General features: G+C 41.8%; 1 protein-coding gene across 10 annotated transcripts in view; it reads right to left on the reverse strand.

Annotated features, from left to right (window-relative positions):
* Positions 1-1,054: 1,054 nt before the first annotated feature.
* LOC135241228 (neural cell adhesion molecule 2-like) overlaps positions 1,055-21,746 on the reverse strand; it is a 258,308-nt gene continuing 237,616 nt past the window's right edge. For 3 of the 10 annotated variants that reach the window (XM_064311445.1, XM_064311443.1, XM_064311451.1), the window contains 3 exons: positions 10,452-10,659; positions 7,860-7,979; positions 1,055-6,537 (listed from right to left, as the gene is read on the reverse strand). In XM_064311445.1, the coding sequence (XP_064167515.1) occupies positions 6,423-6,537; positions 7,860-7,979; positions 10,452-10,659 (443 nt within the window). In that variant the 3' untranslated portion in view covers positions 1,055-6,422. The other 7 variants (XM_064311446.1, XM_064311444.1, XM_064311450.1 and 4 more) reach the window with 5 other exon arrangements.

The raw sequence follows: 21,746 nt of genomic DNA on the forward strand, positions 1-21,746 counted from the left end.
CTTATTCCTCTGGGGAGTAATTTGAGGCAGGCGGATATTGAGGAAGCTCATTTGAATTGAATCTTTATCAGCATTTCCACCCCTGCACACAGCATCATTGTTTGCTGAGATATCTTCACTATCTGTACACATCCTCAGGCAATTACAACCCCCCCCCACCCCACCCCACCCCAAGCTGCAGCAGAGACCGACAGCATATCAAGATCTGATAATTACAGGGTTCTATCTGCCATTTTTACAGATATTGAATTCTACCCTTCGGAGAGTAGGTTTTTTTACCCCCCCCCCCCCCCGACCCCCCATAATTCTACAACAGTGTTCCAGAATTCCACTGTTTTCAGATACTAGTAGTGATTGTTACATCAGCATTAGAATGTTCAGTTAAGAACAGTGTAATTACGTATCTGTGACCTCACACTTTAAAGGGTGTAAGAAGTTCTTGTCTGTTTATTGGCTTCATCACTTGGAATTACACCCAGATTGTAAACTTTTCATATGTTTTAATGCCACACACAAGTAAATAAAGGATAAACACAGTATTTCTTTGTATACAGCTGTATACAGTGTCAACAAAACTGTCACTTAGAAACCCTGTAATTATCACGTCACGATATGTGCAAAGTAAATTCTTCTGAACTGAGACACATTGTGTCAGGTCTACAGGAGACCTGACACCAATCTGTGTGTTGCTGACATCTGTGTGCCTGACTCCTGTGGGAAAATATCCCACTGAGACACCAGGAACTCCAATTAAATGGAGTAAACTGCTCAGAGAAATATCTTTACAATAATTGTCCAGCATATTTCTGCTCCTGGCTCACTGCAGTTGTACACCCTGTTCTGTGGAGGGCACTGTCGAGCGCTGTGTGTTTAACAATACACAAATGGATTCACTGTGTTTTATTTTAGCTCCAGAAACCAAAACAAATTAGCAAGGCACCCCCAGAAGCAGACAGACACACAGGAAAAAAAACATATAGAGGCAGAAAATAGTACAAAAAAACCATCTCAAGGACTAGGTAATGCCACAAAAAAAGACATCTCCAGGCGGCTGTTACAAGCATGTTTCTTTATATCAGCACACTTTTATTTACAGGTGAAAATTACAGTGGCTAGCTGTTCCATTGATAGAGGTGGGGAGTGCACTGCCTTCTCCCCTGGTAGAACATACAGAGTAGAAAAACACCAGAATTTTCTGTGGAGGTGATTTGGGTTGGGCTGGGGTGGAGTGGGGTGGGGAGAGTTGGGGGGCAGTGTGGCAAAGTCAATCCAAAAATGATACATAAGAAAGACCAAGAACAAATATCACAGCGGATTAACTCCGGATTCTTATTTACAGTCAAAAAAGCCTCTCATAGGCAGCAATGTCAATCTGCTCAGCTGGCCGTATAGACTTTGGCAAAACAAAATCCCCCCATAATTATTTATGTTCACTCATTCATGTGCATTGTCCAGGGAAACAGAAATAGGGAATACTATACCGCACATGCAGTGTGTAACGATTGTTCAGCAGACAATCCACGTTCTGCACATACACACACACTGTAACTGAAATATGACAATGTGCTGTCCAAGCTGTTAGAAAATGGTTTATGACTGTCTCCATGTCTCCTTGATCTGCCTAAAAAAAGACAATTATGTTCAGTGGCACCAGAGACCAAAATAGGCAGAGTAATTTGTGCATACATAAAAGGTGATACATTTAAAAGCTAGTTGAATGGTATAATGAAAAGACTGGCTCAGCATTTTATCTAGATCCCATCTAGACAAAAGTTTTGATCCAGCCAGGGTCTAGCGGAGCCAATATAATATCCCCATCAAACCCTGATATTGTTATTGAATTATGAGCAAAGAGTGAAATGATCACCACTTTCAATCATTATGATTTGGATTGTGAAGCACATCCCCAGTAGAAAGAACAAAAGATTATTGTTACATTATCACTGTGAACATGCATGCACTTCGTTTTCAACACTTGCCTCAACACTTACAGTAAACTCATCATTGGCAGAACTCCACTTAAGTAAATCAATGTAAATTAATATTTTATGGTGTCAGACGTATGCATTGCGCTAAAATGGTGAGAAAAGTTGGGTATAATTAAATTCTCTGGGGCACTAAAGTGTTGCATTTAATTTGAGACTCTTCATTCGCGAACACCAGAAACACTTAAAAACCGGATCAAAAGTCACAATTAACAACCACGGATAATGACACAGGCACTGTTGCCTGTTGATACAATACATATATAATTTCCAATATTTTTATTTTTAGATGTTCGCGCAACAAAGGGGAAAAAAAGAAAAGAAAAACTGTCATACATTCTGCACAGTTGGTTGTTTTGAATTTAGCAAGTATTCAATTTCAAAGTTGGCCTGGAGTCAGGCTTTCGTTTTGTGACAGCTGTAATTGCCACGAGACAAAGCCATCGTCAACAAATCAGACCGAGGGAGAACAGTTTTGACAATAGCCACACTTTCCCAGATGACAGAAAAACAAAGGTATTTGACATTAAAGGCTTAGCAATTTCTCAGCCATAGTCACAGTCCATCTGCTCTGCCCGCGGCAACTGATGGGCCACAACTGACACTGGCCACTCTCAGGCGACGCCCAGCCTGTTTGTGATGAATTTCAGTGTTTTTCATGCACCTCTAGTCATTGTTCCTTTTGAATCCTTGTTGATTTTCTCATTACTTCTAAAGGGTTAATTCAGGATGTGATTGGCCTTCACGCTCAATTGCTTTTAATAGCCAAAGTGTTACTTCTATTTAATATTGACATATTATTATGTCAATATTATGCACGCATACTTAATTACTTAATGGTGACATTCATGTCCGATAATACTACCAGCCATTTTTCTGTTCTCTGGAAAAAATAAAAAATAAAATAAAATAAAAAAATGCAGGAAGATGCGGTGGAAATTCTTTCTGAGTGAAACCACACCTGCTTACCAATTCAGCGCATGGATTGCACTGCCTGTTGCACCATCTTGATCGGTAATGTTGTGCAGCTTGTTGGTTTTTTGTTTGAAATATTTAGTCTGTCAATTTAGCCTATTTATTTTTGCTCTGGGAGCAGAAACCCAAGCTTATAGTGCCGGCTGGTTTTGGTTTGTCTTCGCATTATTTTACTTTGCACCATGCCACATTCAATGAAGCCTCCCTGCATTTTGTGTTTGGATCGGTTTGACTTGAGCACCCTGGTTTACCCTGGTCTCCTCTGTTTTCACCTTGGCCGCTGCCCTTTTTTCTCTGACTGAAACTGACAGAGCTTGTATCGACCGGACGCCAACCGCTCCGTGTGGTCTTATTCCACAAATTGGTCAATATGCTTGTGAGGAGCACTGCAGATTTAAAAGAGGATTCACCGTACAGGCTGAAGATGAAGAACGGCTGAATTATGTTCTGGCTGTAGCCTATTAATGTTCTCCTAGATATTCCATCCAGTGGGGAGGCTTTGGGGATGTAGCAGTTACTCTGTACTCAGACAGTTTATTGAACAGCGGCATAATAACATGGGGGGTGGGGGGATTAGTTTTCATCAGGCATGTATTACAAAGAGTTGCTAGTTTGGTGAACTCTGGCAAGGCTGTTTTTCTAAGTATATTTGCATTGCTGAATGGTAAGCATTGAGGAGCCAAATAAGATGGCTGCACAGGGCTCTCGATTTCAGAAATGAAAATGTACGACAGAATAAGCCCTTTAGCCTTAGTCTTACAGGATGAATGAAGTGCAGACACATTAGCCACAGCCCTTACCATTGTGCAAGGGGATGTGAATTTGTACTGCTTTCTGTCATCTACAGAAAATAAACCTGCATACACACTGGGTTTCAGCTGTGAGTGGCATGAGAGAAAGAAACTGCAAAAGCACCATTTGCTTCATATTTTCAGTCATCAGGTTGGGGATAATGATTAGCCAACAGGAGAATATACCCATTTACCAAGCCAGCAGAAGACAACTCACTTTACAAATCACTAAACAAAATCCACCATTTTCCCTCTTACTTTTTAAAGTTTTTATGGGATTTGGGAACAGTGATGAATCAATTTTTAAATATATTTTATATTTCAGAACCACAATATGATGCAAATTTATTTAATAAGGGAGAAGTGAAAGATATTCCAAAGACTGACCTGTGAATTTTCAGAACTGCATTTTACTTTTTTCAATATACTATATATAATATATATTATGTATATTTTTTTTTACAATTATCCACAACCAAATAAAACAGATATCACAAAATAAGATGAATATGTGACCAAATTTACCAAGTATATGTACTAAAGAAAGGATACACACAGGAACATAATGGTGATGTACAACAGTGGTTCCACAATGTACTGCATCCTATCGATTCATAAGAAGCAGATATCTAAGAAATACTACATTTGATGACGTGCTAAACTTCCAACTCAAAGTGTCTTGTTCACAGGCAGAGAGGACCGTACCTAGGACGTAAGCTGCGAGACCTTCCTCGGGGACCGCCAAAAAAACCGTGGCATCCTGGACATGATTTTTGAACGTCACACTCAGATACACGAGGCCAAAGACAGTGGCGAGGGCCAGCCGACGGGACACCACGACCTCCTACAGCAGTGACACAACGACCTACAGTACACACGTATTTACCATGAGCGACATTCCAGCACGGAACGGGTGATACCACAGCACACGCATGCTCTTTCTCTCAACACTCACACAAACACACACACTCGTACACACAAACTTTACCCACACAAGACCCCCCCCCCCCACCCCACCCCCAACCCATCATCATACCAGCAGAGGCACCAAAATGGCAGTATGAATGACAGAACAAAATACACAGCAGCACAGTATGAGAGGAGCAGAGTGTTCTCCCTCCAACCGGTGGAACTGAGGCCACCCATATCTGACACAGCTAACAAACGAGGCCATTCTGAGCAGAGGGACCATCAAGCGGATTGTGAGGACTCTTTCATTCTCCCCGTCTCTCTGCTGAGAGGACTGCAGGAGCAGGAATTTGCATCTGAAATTGCATATTACAGTTCATTTCATTTGCAAATACTTTTGTTCTCAAGCAGGATATTTTTTTAAATGGAATTATGCAAAAAATAATAGTAATAATAAATCAGCAAACTATCACTCACTTCTCTTAACTAGTTTTGTGGCTTTACCAAATGGGGTTGGCTTGGTTATGATGTACGGATGATAATACAGAAAGTATTATCAAAAAAAAAAACTAATTGCCATCTCATCTCTCATTTTCACAAATAAAACAGTTTTTCTAAATGATGACATTGCCTCTATGCACAATTTGCACATTCTGTGAGATTGTGCATCTGGTTTCTGTATACATTTCCACTGATTGATGGGAGACAGGTCACAATATGGCTATAAACAATTGCTCAAAGTATGTGTTTGAGACATGTCAAAACAAAAATCCTTTGCTTAATTTGTTTAGATGTTCTCAGTTTGTTTAGATGTTGCTAGGGAATGAAATGCATTTCCAGATGAATCAGAGTGAATTAAGCTGACGTGTTGGAATGCAACAATCTCTCCCTGTACAGTATGTAATGCCATTGAGGGGGAAGTTGAATTCTGTATTTATAAATCTGTGTAAGCACAGCAATAATTAATAAACAGTTAATAGCTAAGCAACAGATGATATGCTGGTTAAGCTCCATCTTATTTTATTTTGCTGAAACAATTATTACATGGCTATTGACTGAATTCTGATTAAACCTATTTCCAGGCCTTTAAACCTTCATTCTCCTGCTCCTGCTTGAAATGAAAGCTCTTAAACAAGACACATAGTCATGCCTCAAGCAGTTACCTCCTGATAAATGTAATCAGAATTTGACTTGTACTAATCCACTCCCAAAACCTTGTGGCTCCTCTGTCAGAATGCCCACAATGAAATATGCTGTTGAAGGCCAAGTAGCAAGTGGAAAAAAAAAAAAATCCACAATTTTCTGATACTTGAGACACGCAAATATCATCCCTTTCATTCAGTGAATATCCTTCCACACGATGCCACGTTCTGCAGTGGTGTGTGGGTGAAAAACCTCCACAAACCTTTCACAGATCTGGGCCTGAGCGTCTCTTCACGTGGAGAGGAAACACCGAAGCAACGGCAAAGGCTTATAGTTTTAAAAAAAAGAAAGAAAAAAAAACAACAAAAACAAATCACTGATCAACGGGTGACATCAACATCTGGTGGCATTTTCCGAAAGAACATTACCAATTTATCACAAAACTATCAGAGTGGTCTTCATCCCAGTCATATTTACAAGTTGCCTCCTTGGTGCCCTAACATACTGATTATTAATGGAGGATTATAACTTCTTCTTCTTTGTTTTTCTTGTGTATTTCGTGGTTTTGGTCTCAGGGTAGCTTGCTCTGAATGTTTCTGTGTGATGGAGATGGCCTCCATTACGCTTTGCTGTCCTCCTCCTTGGACAGGATGCTGCTGTCGCCGTGGACTTTGATCTCGATGCCGTCCGTCTTGAGAGTCTCTTTGCCGTTCTCCTCTTTCAGGGGCAACTTCCTGTGGAAATAACATCCAGTGACATAAGAGAACGATGGCCATTGGCTGTGTGCGTTCACACACGGCACCTAATAACGAACTTCTTTGATCAGACTCTGTGGCAGGGGTCCTCAATCTTACCCAGAAAGGGCCGGTGTGGGTGCAGGCTTTTTGTTCCAACCAAGCAGTTACACACCTGATTCTACTAATCAAGATCCTTTGCAAAGCCTCTAGTGGTTGATTAGTAGAATCAGGCGTGTAACTGCTTGGTTGTAATAAAAGCCTGAAGCCATACTGGCTATTTCTGGATAAGATTGAGAACGTCATCTCTGGTAGGACTCTGGTGAAAAAGTGTGGACAACAATCCACAGATGCTGGTTCACATTCATTAGACAGCCCATCATGCTTGACTACAGACACTGAAGTGAAATAGGATTTCTAAATCATAGTCAGTTGTTTGATATTCATGATTTCACGTCCAAGAATTAAGTGAGCTTTCACGTTTGGGAGTATAAGCTATGCTATGATGACGTTATTTTGGGGCTTTCTCTTTTATGAAAATTATGTGTCCTATATTACTTAGACCACACCACTCCACTAATATTTCCCTTATCACCACAATATGATGCTTCCACTGTCAAATGATTGCATGCCCAATCCAATTATATACATAATCAGCCTTATCCAGATCTACTTTACAGTAAATTACTTACATGGTATCTTGTTTCACAGGACAAATTCTTAACTTTTTGAGCCGCTTCTCATTTGTAGAACAGCAATAGCTAAACTGGTATTTAAACCTGCAGCATTCAATGTACTACAGTCCTAGACTATTACCCCACACTGCAAAAGTGCTGGCTCTTTTCTTTTCTCACTATTGCTATGGCAATAAGCCACTTCCCTCAGCTCGCATCCTAATGCCTCTCGGCCCCCTGTTCTCACTCCCCTGCAGCGGTACTACACCACACTGCTCCTCCACTCCCCTGACTCTCTAAATGAATGCAATTACACTATCACTTTCCTTAGTGCCTAACACTATGCCGCACGGCCGGGGTCAATTCCATTTCAGTTAAGTCGATCCAGAATTGAAATTCCATTCATAAACCGAAAGAAATCCTCTGTGCCAGAGGGAACCATTTGTCAATTCATGAGCTGAATTTCGATTAATTCCCTGAATTGGCTGGATTGAAATGGATCGGATCAGTCTCCTCATTCGTCTGCTTGACTCACTTACCTGGCTGCTCACCTTACAGAACTACAGCAGTGCATAAGACAATAGGGACTGGCCTTTTCCTCCCCTGCTCTGCCCTAGTGCTGCAGCGCTTGCCAAAGGCGGGTCTTACTCTGGTTCTGTGAGTGGTGTGGTCTCATTGGGCTCGATCACTGGGCTCCCATCATCGGGGTTAGTTATTCTCTCCTCTTCCGTTCGCATCTCAACGATGGGCTCCTTCGACCCATCGTTCCTGCTCTCGCACACATCCGCGCGCACGTGAACACGCACGCGCACACACACGCACACACACACACACGCACGCACGCACACACAAACACAACGCAGGCGTTAGAGATGGGGCTGACGGGGACCACACAGCACAGAGCAGAGACGGCCTCCGTTTCCTCCTCTCATTGGCCGCCGCACTGGGGGCCACGCAGGGCTCGGGCGATGTGGGACTGTCTGTTATCTGGAAGCCGCTGAGCAGTGAAGCCGCGCTCAGCGTGCTCGCGGGGAGACGGCGGCCATTTTAACTGGGAGCCCTAATCGCTCTTAAAAGGAGCGGTGCAGCGGGGCTTTCGCGCGGAGAGAGAGAGGACGGGAGAGCGTGTCAGATGTTTGCGCTGGGGCACTGTCCTTATTCGCAGCAGGCTCTTTGATGCATGCTGCGTGTTATTTTAGTGTCAGCGATGTATGGGGCTCCAACACAGCCTTTCACTGCGACTCAGACACACAGATTAAGTTCCTCCGCAAGTCTTTCCCTGAGTCTCAAACTTAGATTCACTATCAGCCTTTCAATGCGACTCGGACAATCAGGTTCACAGTACCACAACAGGCCTTTCCCTGATTCTCAAGCTCAAATTCACCATCAGCCTTTCAATGTGACTCGGACAAACAGGTTCAGTACCACTACAAGTATTTCCCTGATTCTTAAACTTAGATTCACTATCAGTATTTCAATGTGACTCGGACAAACAGGTTCAGTACCACTACAAGTATTTCCCTGATTCTTAAACTTAGATTCACTATCAGTATTTCAATGTGACTCGGACAAACAGGTTCAGTACACTACAAGTATTCCTGATTCTAAACTTAGATTCACTATCAGTATTTCAATGTGACTCGGACAAACAGGTTCAGTACCACTACAAGTATTTCCCTGATTCTTAAACTTAGATTCACTATCAGTATTTCAATGTGACTCGAACAAACAGGTTCAAGTCGTTCTTTGAGTCTCAAGCTCAGATTCACCATCACTATAAGCCTTTCAATGTGACTCAGACACTGATTCATTATCACTAAGGCCTCGTACACGGTTTCAGTCTTGATACCTTTTGGTAATGATTTAGTTGAGAGGTTTTCGCAACCTTGACCTGTTTGTGCACTCAAATGCATTAGGTGGCTCAGAAAACCCAGAATGCGCACCACGCAGTACAAAAAACAAAAAAACAAAAACAAAAAAAAAACAACATGGACTGATTTGTGGCTTTCCAGGTCTTTGCAACATGTCTCCTTCTCTATCTAACTGTGACCGACAAATCAAATATTTGACCTACAGATTTAATATTTTTATTACAGTAAAATAAACAAAAATGTAAAAGTATTAACTATGAAGAAATTCCCTCGGAACTCGCAAGCACCACCAATGGAATGGTTTATTTATGACGCAAGAAATGATTCTACAGGTAGGTTTCAAAGACTGTAGACATTAACAGCTAAAATCAATTCAGGGTTTTCAAAATGTTTTTGATCCTACCTCGATGGGTTTTAAATAAAATCATTTTCTAAACCAGATAGTGTGGAATTTTAAATGAGGCAAAACGATTTTCGATATGTATTTTAACGCCAGTGTGTACGAGGCCTCAGACTTAGACGTGGCTTTTATATCACTTTGTTGAGGTTCAAGCAACAGTTCATCGAAAACTAGCAACTAGCTTTTTAAACCCGATGACAAAATTACATTTTTATATTCTCTTCCACTAGATATTTAGGCAAATGTGAATTGAAAGATCCACAAATTCATGATTATGAAAACATGAAATGTGATTCACTACCACTATTATTGTTTAATTGGAGACTAGTCAGTTTGTGTTATAGTTTAAATAGTGTGTTTGACTGATTTGGAGTGAGATTTCACCTCCCACTGAGTCTGATTCAATATGTGGTGTATACTGATGAAAGATGCCTTCAAACAGAAAACCTGGCAAGATGAGCAATGCATTCACAGGCAAATGGGCACATGCATGCAGAAATATAAGTAGACCTGTATTGTTGTTAAAAAAAAAAGAAGTTGTCAAATGAACAGTGAGGATTGATGATCATAAATTATCACAAAAGTTGAGAAAAGGAGGTAGAGATGAGAAATATGGAACAGGAGGAAGACAGAAATGAATGGGAGGAGGCAGTTGGACAGAATCATTTGACTTTGGGCATTTAGCTACTTACACAGGTTTTTCATTTTTTTGTCATAACATCCATTAATACAGCAGGATATATACTGTGTACTTTGCCCTAGGGCACAAGGGCAGTGCCCTACCAGGAAACTGACCCTGCCAGCTCAGTAATCATTACACTACACAGGAGCAGATAGAGAAAAGAGTAGAATAATTTGATGTGGCGATATGGAGGGGGGAGTGAATGCAGAGGGATGGAGGTGCAGGTGCGGTGAGTGATTTTGTTCGGCGGGAACTGGGTAGAAGGACACGGTGTGGATGACACTCACAGGTAGGCGGCTTTGCCCTCCTCCATGTCTTTGCTCTTGCTGCTGGTGGCGCTCTTCTTGCCGCAGAGCTTCTTGGTGATGCACATGAGGAGGCCGCACTGCCTGAGGAAGAAGCAGCTGACGTCCACGGCCACCAGCACCAGCAAGAGGGCCGCCAGGCCCAGCCCCACCACCGCGCCGAGCCCCAGGCCGCTGAACAGGGAGTCTGCTGAGACAGGCCAGAGAGCAAACGTCACAACCCGCCAAGTAACCGCAATGCCGCCTGATGCTGCCATGGACCGCGGCGACGCTGACTGACGCTGCCTTGGAGCCGGTCAAGAGACCGCAATGTCACCTGATGCTCCTGTGGACAGGAATCACATGTTCTTGTAACCTGCTCAGCTTCTTCCAATGTCCACGGCAGTGAGCAGCATAGCTGGATTTTAACCAGAGGTGGAAAATACAGATTCAGAAAGTAAAAGTCCCTGTATTTTGTACCAATCACCTGGATTTGCTAAATAGCACGTGTTCTTCAGCCAGGAGGTAGGACTAATGAGTGAAATCAGCTGGCTGACTTCCTGGGCAGATGAAACACATTGCAGGACCAGTGACTGTTACTGACCCCCGAACTTTCCACCTCTGTTCATGACTACCTCTCTGTTACTCTGGCAGCTTTGGAGGGGACACAGAGGGGGCAAGCAAGAGCCTTCTTGCAGAACTCAGAACCTCAGAATAACCTTGGAATAACCAGTCCATCAAGCCATAAATAGTTTTAAGCAGTCACTAGCAGATAGTGTGATTAAATCCCAATTGCTATGGGTAAAAAGGACAGCCTTTGGAGCTTAGGCGAAGCAGAACACCTTTGCCAGAGGACATGTCTTACGCAATACTGAGAAATTACAGATCTGGGCAATTCACAGTGCTCCTGTGAATGGTGTATACTTGCCCTGCCTAAAATTAATTTAATTCAATTTGTCAGAAAGCAGCTTTGCTTCAAATCTCACACAGAACACAATCTTCTGGTTCTTCTTCAGTCACTAGTGCCTCAGTCCACACGCTGCTCTAGAGTCCATACTGGTTTAATTCTCAAGGTTCATAAACTGCACAAAATCACAACATCGTCCTCCCCGATCCCCAAACCAAGGATATGCCCATACTATTGAGTATAGTCATGGGAGCCAGACTCATGTTCTAAACTTATAAGTGGCTTAGATGTAACAAAACATATCACACTATGAAGCAAGAACACCCTGTGGCAACATATTTCCAATTAAAGCTGCCATGACCAATCACTCTATTTTAATGCAGTTTTTTTGGGGGGGAGGAGTGAAGGCACTAACTGCATGATGTTTGATCAATATTTCTTATTACCAAAGGCTTCTGTTTATTGGTTTATCTCTTTGAGCTAATTTAAAGACAAATATGGAGCAATGCTTCGGGCAAAATAAATGTATTCCCCCCTCAATTTGACTTAACTCGATATCCTTGAGGAAAGTCATGAGCCTCATAAAGAAACACTCAGCGACGGTTTTTTTTTACACTTCAGAAAAGGAAAACACTGCAGAGGGACTGAATATGACTGTTGAGCAGAACTCAACAATGGTTATTTGACGGTTTATCTCTATAATTATTTGATATGAAGATCGGTTTTTAAATTTTGTTAAAAGACGAAATGTTAATACACTTCACAAGTAAGCGATGCCAAATATTTAATCGAAACGTTTATTTTTCAGATCCTTTGAAAGCGCTTTTTTTCTTCTTATTTATATATTTATATTTATATATATATATTTGATTTCAGAAGTATTCCGCCCCTTACATCAATAGCAGTGCTTCTCATTACATTCACAAGAGTCCAAATGAAAGTTCTTGCCCTGCTTCTAAATGGGACCAGTTTCTTTTGTGACAGACACTAAAGAAGGAAGAGGCTCTGTGCCCCAAATCCCCTGCACAAAAATAAAAGCCCGCCAGAATGATCTTGTAGGACTTTTTTTCCAACACAATAAGAAGTGTCTGAGCAGTGAAATATATGGCACGTACCCTTAACTCTCTGACTCCGGAACAGGATTAAGAAAATAGCATCTACCCTTAGCTTATGTATCCAACTCAAATTACGCCAAATGACTCCGGCTGACATTAACCGTTCAGGCTTGTCTACGATAAGTCATGCACAGAGTGTCATGGCATGCAAATGAGAGACTAGCCTCTTATCACTCGTAGTGCTGCTTTAGAAGAGTTGTGGTCTGTCTGGGATTTGTGGCCGTGTCTTTGGACGTGCTGAGCCTACAAAGCACACAACTGTGTATTTTGTGACGGCACTGTGTATAGACAAGTGCTATTTGCACACGCCTCTAACAGTGACCTTAACAACACAATGAACTGTGGGAGCTAAACAGTGAACGATACAACATACAGTTACACACATGCAAGCACTGCACCGATACTGAATGTCAAGACGTCTATATGCAAATATGGCGGAGAAAGTCATACTAATGAATCACCCTGAAACAATTTTCAATTTTCAATTCAATTTTCTCGCCATATACCCAACCGTCAAAAAAAAACAGGACTGGAGTCCACGGGAACCATGGAAACAAATGGCAATGCCCAACTGCAACAAAACCAAACAAAGGATAACACTAAAGATGTTAATAGCAAACATGAATATGCAGCATGTGGAAATAGTATTTTACTGTTTATACAAGTTGTAGCATAGAGGTTAGAGGTCGAGAGTTCAGCTCAGTCCTGAGACCAGCCTCCAGGGGGCGACAGTTCGTATCCGGGGGGCTGCAGAGCAATCGAGGTGATAGCGCTGTTTGTTTATTGCACCGGCTGTCCCCCTGCCGGCACAGTAGAGACCATTTGCATTCCTTTTGGGTGGGGAGGGGGAGGGGGGATGGATGGAGAGGGAACAGAGAGATCCGTCTACTGCAGACAAAAGGAAATGTCTCCTCTTTGAGCTGCCTCAGAGGACATGTTGATTTTTAGGTAGCTGGACAGTGAATAGACTCGGAGGATGTGGGCGGGTTTGCGCTAGGGCCCTCGCTGCCATGCTAATCAGAATGCTTCAGTCTCACAGGGGGGGAGCAACGCAAAGCTCTCTCTCATCATTGCTGCATTCTCCTGATTTACACCTCTCTCTCTCTCTATCTATCACTCGCTCTCTTCCCCTTTGCAGTCTGGTTTGTTCCTGATTTATGGCATCATTAACAGCAGTATTTAGAATCTCATTAATATTAGTTACCCTGCTTTCCCACAAGCGGGCAGAATGCATCAATGTATGGGTTCAAAAGACTCAATTAATCACACCAGAATAAATGTGATCGGACTGAAATGTGTGGGAGTGAACGGAGTTGAAAAATCGATGAGGAACGCAATATCAAAATCACTTGATAACCAGACTGACAAACACTTCACGATTAAGATACGATACAGCAGCACATTTATGTTTGATAGCGTCATTTTAACGATGGGCCACTGCTCTGTGACACATAAGAGCAATTTAAATCCACAAATGCTTTGACATGAAATCCAGTCAAGTGGATGACAAGTCAAATGACTCCGCATTACAGTGCATGGCTTGCGAAGTCTTAGCATCATTAAAGTGCACTTAGCAAGTTTGGTACACAGACTGCAGATTATATGAAGTTAGATAAATTGGTGCGGTAATGATTGTGGGGGATTCTTCAGGGCATACGGGAGTGCATATTTAAGGATATGAAGCAAACGTTATTTTGAAGCCACTGTGAACTGGGCCCTGTTTCACAAAGCAGGATTACGGAGTTATCTGGATAACTGCACTGAGTACAACCCACAGCCCTCCCAAATCTGAAACATGGACTGATGTGTAAAAAAAAAAAAAAAAAAACTGTTCCAGGTTTTACTCAACACAGTTATCCAGCTAACTCAGTAATCCTGCTTCATGAAATACCCACATGGCCTATCAGTGTGGAGAGAACACACAAGTCATTACAGAGGGCAAATGGACCAGGTCAGTCCTCCATATGTAAGGCCAGTGTGCCCGTTCAACAGGCCCGTCCCTCTTGAACAGAACCGAACAGCAATGCAAGTTTACATTTTGTTTTCAGTCAGGCCTATTGAGGCAGTAAGCTCAAGTAACAGGTCGTTTACATTGAGTAGGGTCTGTGAGGGGGAGCAGAGTTTATTAACTGGAGTAACTCCAGTTAAGTTTTTAAATCTGGAGTAAAATGAATAAGGAGCAGCGGCTTGTGAGGCTCGGGGAGGTCAGTAGGAGGGAGAAGAGTCGTTGTGAGTGGGAGTGACTTCAAAGTAGAATTGGAATCTGTAAGCGGAATGCCAATCCGGAAGACTATCATCAAAGAGCAAGTGTAAAAATAATGGAAACCAACTCGGTGAGCTCGTTAGCTACAGTGCTAAACTGTGAATACGGCACTGAGACGCCAGAGCATACAGGACCACACTTGTTTTTGTACACATGTAGAGTCAGCGGCACTGTCATTAACAATTCAACGTAAAGGGCTACACTGTAACACTGCGAGCCGGTTTCACAGACACAGATTAAGCTTTGCTCTGGACTAAATTGAGTTTTGTATGAAGAATCTCCATTCAAAATTGAATTTAGTCCAGGACTAGGCTTAATCTGTGCCCGTGAAACTGCCTCTGTGTCACATGTAAGTTATTGCCACAGAAGCAGCGCAACATTAATTTGTTGACAAATGCACTGTAGGCAATAACATAAGACATCTCCTGGCCATTCTTCAGTATATTTATATTAACAACATTAGGGACAAACCGACGGTATTATATTCCCATGAGAAAGCGGTATGTCAGCTGCCCTCTCCCCGTACAATATTAAGGACTAGCTGATATAAGGTGAGTGATAACACTGCTCTCCTATATGAATTTCTGCCCGGCTGTGTGTGTGTGGGAATTCTGTCCATGCGTGTGTCAGCCAGTCAGATGAGTCGCCGAGCATCATGAGCCAATGGCCACTTTTAACGGCTGGATGTGAATTTTCAAACTCAAGCCCATATCATGCCACATGCTCAGATGCTGCTGTTCATTATTCATGGGGAAATCTTCTGCTGTATATTGAAATTAAGTCCCCTGAAACTTGTTTAATTCCGACTTACGGTGAAATACTTTTGATTTTTGAGACAAATTGCCGAGCATTGCCCAGTTTCCAGGGACGTTTTTTTTTTTTTGGGACGTGTTTATTTTTCCTCTGGCAGAAGTGTTCTTTATGAGCCCTGTGATTATTGTAATGAACGGCTATAAACGGTGCAGCCATTTATTTAATTTGCAGGAACAGGACAGACAATAGAGAAGCATTTAAGTACCAGCTCTTGGGAAAAAAACAAAACAAAACAAAACAAAACACAGCCATCACACAACGCAATGCTGCTACAAGGCCGTGTTATCATATCATTGGAGCACAGAAATAATGAGACATTATACAATAGCTGGATATTCTCTTAGTGTGAGGGACGGAGGAAACATTTACATAATTACAAAAATATGTTAGACATATGTTCTGTTAGATCAGGTAGGCAGCAGGCATTGCTATGTAAATAAGTATATGTATAGTCTATTAATTAGCAACTGTCATAAATGACAAGATTAAAAAGAAACTTGGAACAGGAAAGCAGTGGTATGAGATATTTATTTGTCATAAGCCTCAATACGGTCTGTGCTGTGAATTTCAGCTTGTTTCAGTCTAATGAGTAACATTCAAAAAAGTGATTGGGAAAAAAAAAAACTTCGCTACCGAACATTACAAGTTTCCTTCAACAATGTTCAGAGCAACCAGGTTCAGGCAGATATTTCTCCATGCACTGCTGTACAGGTATATCCCAAGGGCAGTGTCACACTGTGGAGAGGACAGAGGGATACTCAGAGCGGGATTAATATCAGCATTGTGTTTATTTTATTTATTTATTGGGCTTTTTTCAGCTTCATTTTGGATCGAACAGTGCAGAGAGACAGGAAGAATTAGGAGGAGAGAGAGGGAGGGAGAGATGCGCGACAAGGGTCGGCGGTTGGATTCGAACCGCGGCTCGCATTGAGCATGTGGATAGCGCTCTACGGACTGCGCCACTAGAGGTGTTTATTAGGTGGCACAAGCTTAAAGAAGTTAAAAAAAAACTCTGAACAGATGCCCAGGTGGCACTGTCTTCGGCTTGACAAGTACGTAGGAATGAGAAATCAGAAAATAGAGTTATCGGATATATATTTCTTAATCAGAGTTTGATGTTTAAGTGTATCGTATCGTTAAAATGGACTCTTTGTGTTGTTCTAAGCGAAACACTCGGTTTCTCATCATCGCTTGCGCTGATTTGTACGACAGGCCAGCTCCACCCCAGGAATGAATATACTGATCTACACACCCAACACCCAATCAAATCAAAGCCATAGAAACTAAGGCATATATTAACTTATATTTAAAAGCCTCTATTTTAAGAACTTAGAGCGAACAACAGTGCCTGTGTCAAAATACTTTGGAAGGCATTGTGACATACCAAGAATGCACATGATGCAAATACAGTATTCTGTACCGTACAACAGTTTTGGTTCACTGAGGGGAGATTAAGGCTTCAGCTAAACCTTAATGACAAATAATTCAGGGTCTGATAATTCAGGGAAATAATTCAGAAATGATATTATCATATTAGGTAATGTGAACCTAGTCGCTAACATCTGGATTTGACAGGGTCAAGATGTGACTAGTAAACCCACACACAAGAGCATCACATACTTAAACACAAAGTTACGCTTTTCTTTTTTTAACCTGTAATGGCATTCTGCTAAGACAATAATTGGAACATAAAGTTATACATATAATGAGATAGAATAATTTCTAAGCAATATAATCCCCTTACAAATATGAATCTTTGTCCACCTGCCCCTACATTAGTATTGCATTCATGTTCTTCATTGACGATGCAATTATCCTGATTTCATATGACCACGGGAATAGATTTTCTTGAAGAAGAAATAATTTATACAATAAATTATTTACATCCTCATTAATAGTCTGAAAATAGGATGTGATATATATTTTAATAAACATATTCTGAACCAGACAATGTTATTAATATATATATATATATATGTATATATATATATATATGCACACACACACACTGCTGTATATCTACATGTTGCTGTACTTCACTGTGGTAAGTGGGTTCAACTGGAGTGCAACAACAGATGTTGCAATTAGAAGTACTTTTTGGCTGATGAATTATCTATTAAATCAGGCCTACTTGAAAAGGTATCTAAATTGGCAAATAGTGTGTTGATTCGTATCCTCCACATAAACGGTCAAGAACAGAACATAGGGCTGTTGCCACTGCTTTTACTACAGCAACAAAGACAGAATAGGGAGGAAGAGAAGTTGCAGATCGCTTACCCGCTCTTGATCACGTGACTTATTCAGGAAGGACACAGCCAAATGCACCAAGCAATCTAAAACCCTCAAAGATATTGAGCTGAGCCAGCCAGAGGTGAGCCTGCATCCAGGAGGAAGAGACTCTTTGCCTCAGGTGAGAGACTGAAGACTGGCTTCTGACCGTGAGATCAGATTAGAGTAGGTCACAGGGAACTCCAGGGCAACGCAGAAAGCACAGTTCCACACACAAACGAGCAACAAACTTTTATGGTACAGAAGGGCAACAGAGATGTGGAGACGGAAAGAGGAGGGGTGTCTCAGGAGAGGGAGGTGGAAATTTAATGGGAGGACTGTCTCATAAGAGGGTGAGGCGATGGGAGGAGACTTTGCATTACCCCTTAAGAATGTGGAGAGATGTGATGAGAAGAGGTCAAATTAAACAGTTCTTCTCATTGTCCTCCACTGCAAAAAATCATGCATCTGGCAAACAATTAACACCCCTACCTCCCCCCTCCCCCCCTCCAGTGCCAGGGCAAAGCCTTCACATCTGTGGTGGGGAGATTCACGACATTAATCTGTAATGAGAATGGGGGGGAGGAGACACAGTTAGGAGACTGACTGTTCGGGGAACAAAACAAATAAACTCCAGACAGGAGTCGCACCAAACATGAGAGAGAGGTGTAGGAGTACGTCTGCGTGTGCGGAGAGCACAATGAGTCATACGGAGCAGTGGAAAAATGCACAATGCGTTCTCACATTATTTATGGGCATCATTTCGCATAAATGTATGATTTATAGAAAATGTTGAGCGTCCAGTATTAGAAATTCAGTATTTAACAGTGGCACATTTTAATAATGTGAGATCGTTTTTTTCTCTTTTTTTTTTTAGATCCAGAAAAGAAATATGCAATTTTAATGATATTTTTAAAAAATCCATTTGAAACATTTAATGGAAATAGAAAATAATGAATATAACAGTGTGAAGCAGATGAATATTCAACAGTGAGGAAACAAAATGGCACAAAGAAGGGATTGTCATTGAAGTAGTGGAAGGTTCCCCGTAATGAGAGCGCAGAAATAAATATGGAGCAACACCGCTGGGTTGCAGTCAACAGCCAGTAAAAGATTCACGAGAGTTTACGAAGGGCAAGAGGAAACAGGCCTGTGCGAGAAATCGAAACCGATGTGGCAGTCAGAGAATATATATATATATTTTTTTACGAGAACGGCGAAGTCAGGTTGGTGGCAGTTGACTGCAAAACAAAAACAGCAGTGGATAGTGACAGGTCAGAATGAGATGCATTATGCATGCAAAGGGAGTAGGAGAGCAGCGCCGTTTGGAGAGAAATAGCAGACACACCGAATGCTATAACGTAGATATCAAAAAGGAGGGGGAGGAGAGAGAGAGAGGGAAAAAAAAGAAAAAAGGCGATTAATTAACACATCCGCGCCTGATTTTTTATTTGTATATTTCAGCACAATCACAAAACCAGTCACGGATGTGTTAATTAATCACTGTTTGGTTGTGAAGATACCCATGTCTACATGCACACACACACACACATACACACACATGCACACACATGTTTATATATACACGCACATACACACACACACTCCCACATCCACACACACTATATATATATATACACACACACACACACAGACACATACGCACATGCACACGCGAACACACACACACACACACACACACACACATTTCAAATTTCACAGAACATTCTCACCCAGGCCTTAGTGCATTAGCCCACTGTACTGTTTGTCATGTATCTTTATCAGCAACACAATAGGCAGACTGCACACAGTTATCATCTGCCATTCAGACACCGCTCGGCGTGGCCAAATGGCATAAACCTGGGGTGACATAGCTCAGGAGGTAAGAGTGGTTGTCTGGCAGTCGGAGGGTTGACGGTTCGATCCCCGCCCTGGGCGTGTCAAAGTGTCCCTGAGTAAGACGCCTAACCCCAAACTGCTCTGGTGAATGAGAGGCATCAACTGTAAAGCGCTTTGGATAAAAGCGCTATATAAATGCAGTCCATTTACCTGCAACGCGCTTGTAAAGCACAGCAACACGGCTGCTGGGAACAGACATGACACTTACACAAGGCCAATACAACCGTCTCCAACTCTAACAATTCTTTGATAGCGGCGGATGAAACACTTCTTTCTTTGGCAAATGTCCGTCGAGACAAAAATGTCACGCTGCCTCTCCGATTTAATTTGCTGATACGCATTCCTTGAAGGCTCTCGTGGTTAAACTGAGTGTTATGGCCTCCAGCAGTCTGTCCATCAAAACCAGCGCTGCTTTTACCAGTGTCAGCAGTGCTGGACCTTGGTTGAGCGAGCGATGAGAAGGTTAAAAACAATGTTTGCAATACCTCTATACACTGAATAGGAGCTGATAGAAAAGCATTAACGCGTTTGTGGAGCTCTATTGAAATGAATTAAAAGCATAATTCACCGGCCCCCCCTCTGTTCTCTGATGTCTCCTGGGTTCTGTCACACAATACATTTTTATAATGAGAGCGGGCGGGCAATCGACTGACCTTGTTTAAACGCGCTATCGCTAGAGCTTGTTTTCCATTTGAAAAGCAGCCCTGACACAGGGTTTAGTCTCTGCACTACCCACATAAATAAATAAATACTCCCTCTGAACGCAGCCGAGCGGTCTCACACCGGCCTTACAGCACTTTAAGCCAGCGTTCAAATTTCTTTCTCGGGGCAAAAATAACTTTGCATGTGTTTGATGTTGATTTATATCAGGATTAATTCGATTTACTCGCACTACTGGGTAGGACATGTTTCTCTGACGTGAGAAGCACAGGTAGGGAACACGGATAGCTGACAACAAAAGTATTTCTGTGACAATTATACACCTACTCAGTCATGATTAATTCATATTAAGTCGTTTTATAATTGATTTATAATTGAGACCCGAAATAAATGAAAAGTTCAATGTGGCAGCGCATGTTTGCACAAAGTCATCAAAACAAACATCACAAACTCTTAATCTCCACAGCATGCTCTTTCAGCTCAGCACATTAAAGCCTTTAAAAAAGAAAATTCCTGAGAAAGTAGTGATTAATACTTCACACATGGCCTCCGGAAATAAGACTTCCCCATGTTTATACTGACATTAAACTCTGTCCCACTGCACGCATCAAACTGAAGAGTAAAGAGTACTTTCAGGTAAACAAATCATTAGCTTTCAAATTTTCTTAAGTTTCTGCATCTCCTTTATAAGCTTGCAACATTTAAGCAGCTCTGAACAGCTTGCTATCTCACCAGGTGATCTTAGATAGAGTGCTGCCACTTGTGAAAACACCATCTGAAGTGGTATCAAACACATGGTGACATTTCTTCTTGCACTAGGGGGGAAAGAAAGGGCCAGCAGGGGGCAGTAATGTGCACGTGTATCCTTCCTGCTGTTAGAGAATGGAGAGGGGTTGTTTTACAAAGCTCTTTCAGCGCCAACTGCCACTCTGTGTGCCTGTCAGTGGGGGTCGCAATGCTGGAAATGACAGCTCTGCCTGTAATGGTGTCACGGTGTGTCAGAGGTAGACATCCTGCCCTGGGTGACTGACAGTAGCTATCGTCTGGAAAGGAACAAAATAATCAATAGGACTACGGAGGCTTGCAGGCCTGAAATGCAGCAGCTAAAAAAAACACTTCCAACCATTCAATTGCTAATTGTTCTGAATCAGTTTATTCATGTCTTAATTTTTGAGTAAAGTTAAAGAATCACATAGGTGATCCTTTCAGTAATGATCACTTTTGTGAAGCTGATTCCCTGCATATTTTTATATCACATTTAGATTGATTGTGCCTATTTTTATGTACTGTACATAAAATATAATTATTGTAATCATTGTGTTTGTATGTAATTAACGGCAATTTGATTGTCTTTTATGCCTATGTAAAGCACT

The sequence above is a fragment of the Anguilla rostrata genome, chromosome 15 (assembly GCF_018555375.3).
Source record: "Anguilla rostrata isolate EN2019 chromosome 15, ASM1855537v3, whole genome shotgun sequence".
In the NCBI taxonomy this organism is placed as follows: domain Eukaryota; kingdom Metazoa; phylum Chordata; class Actinopteri; order Anguilliformes; family Anguillidae; genus Anguilla; species Anguilla rostrata.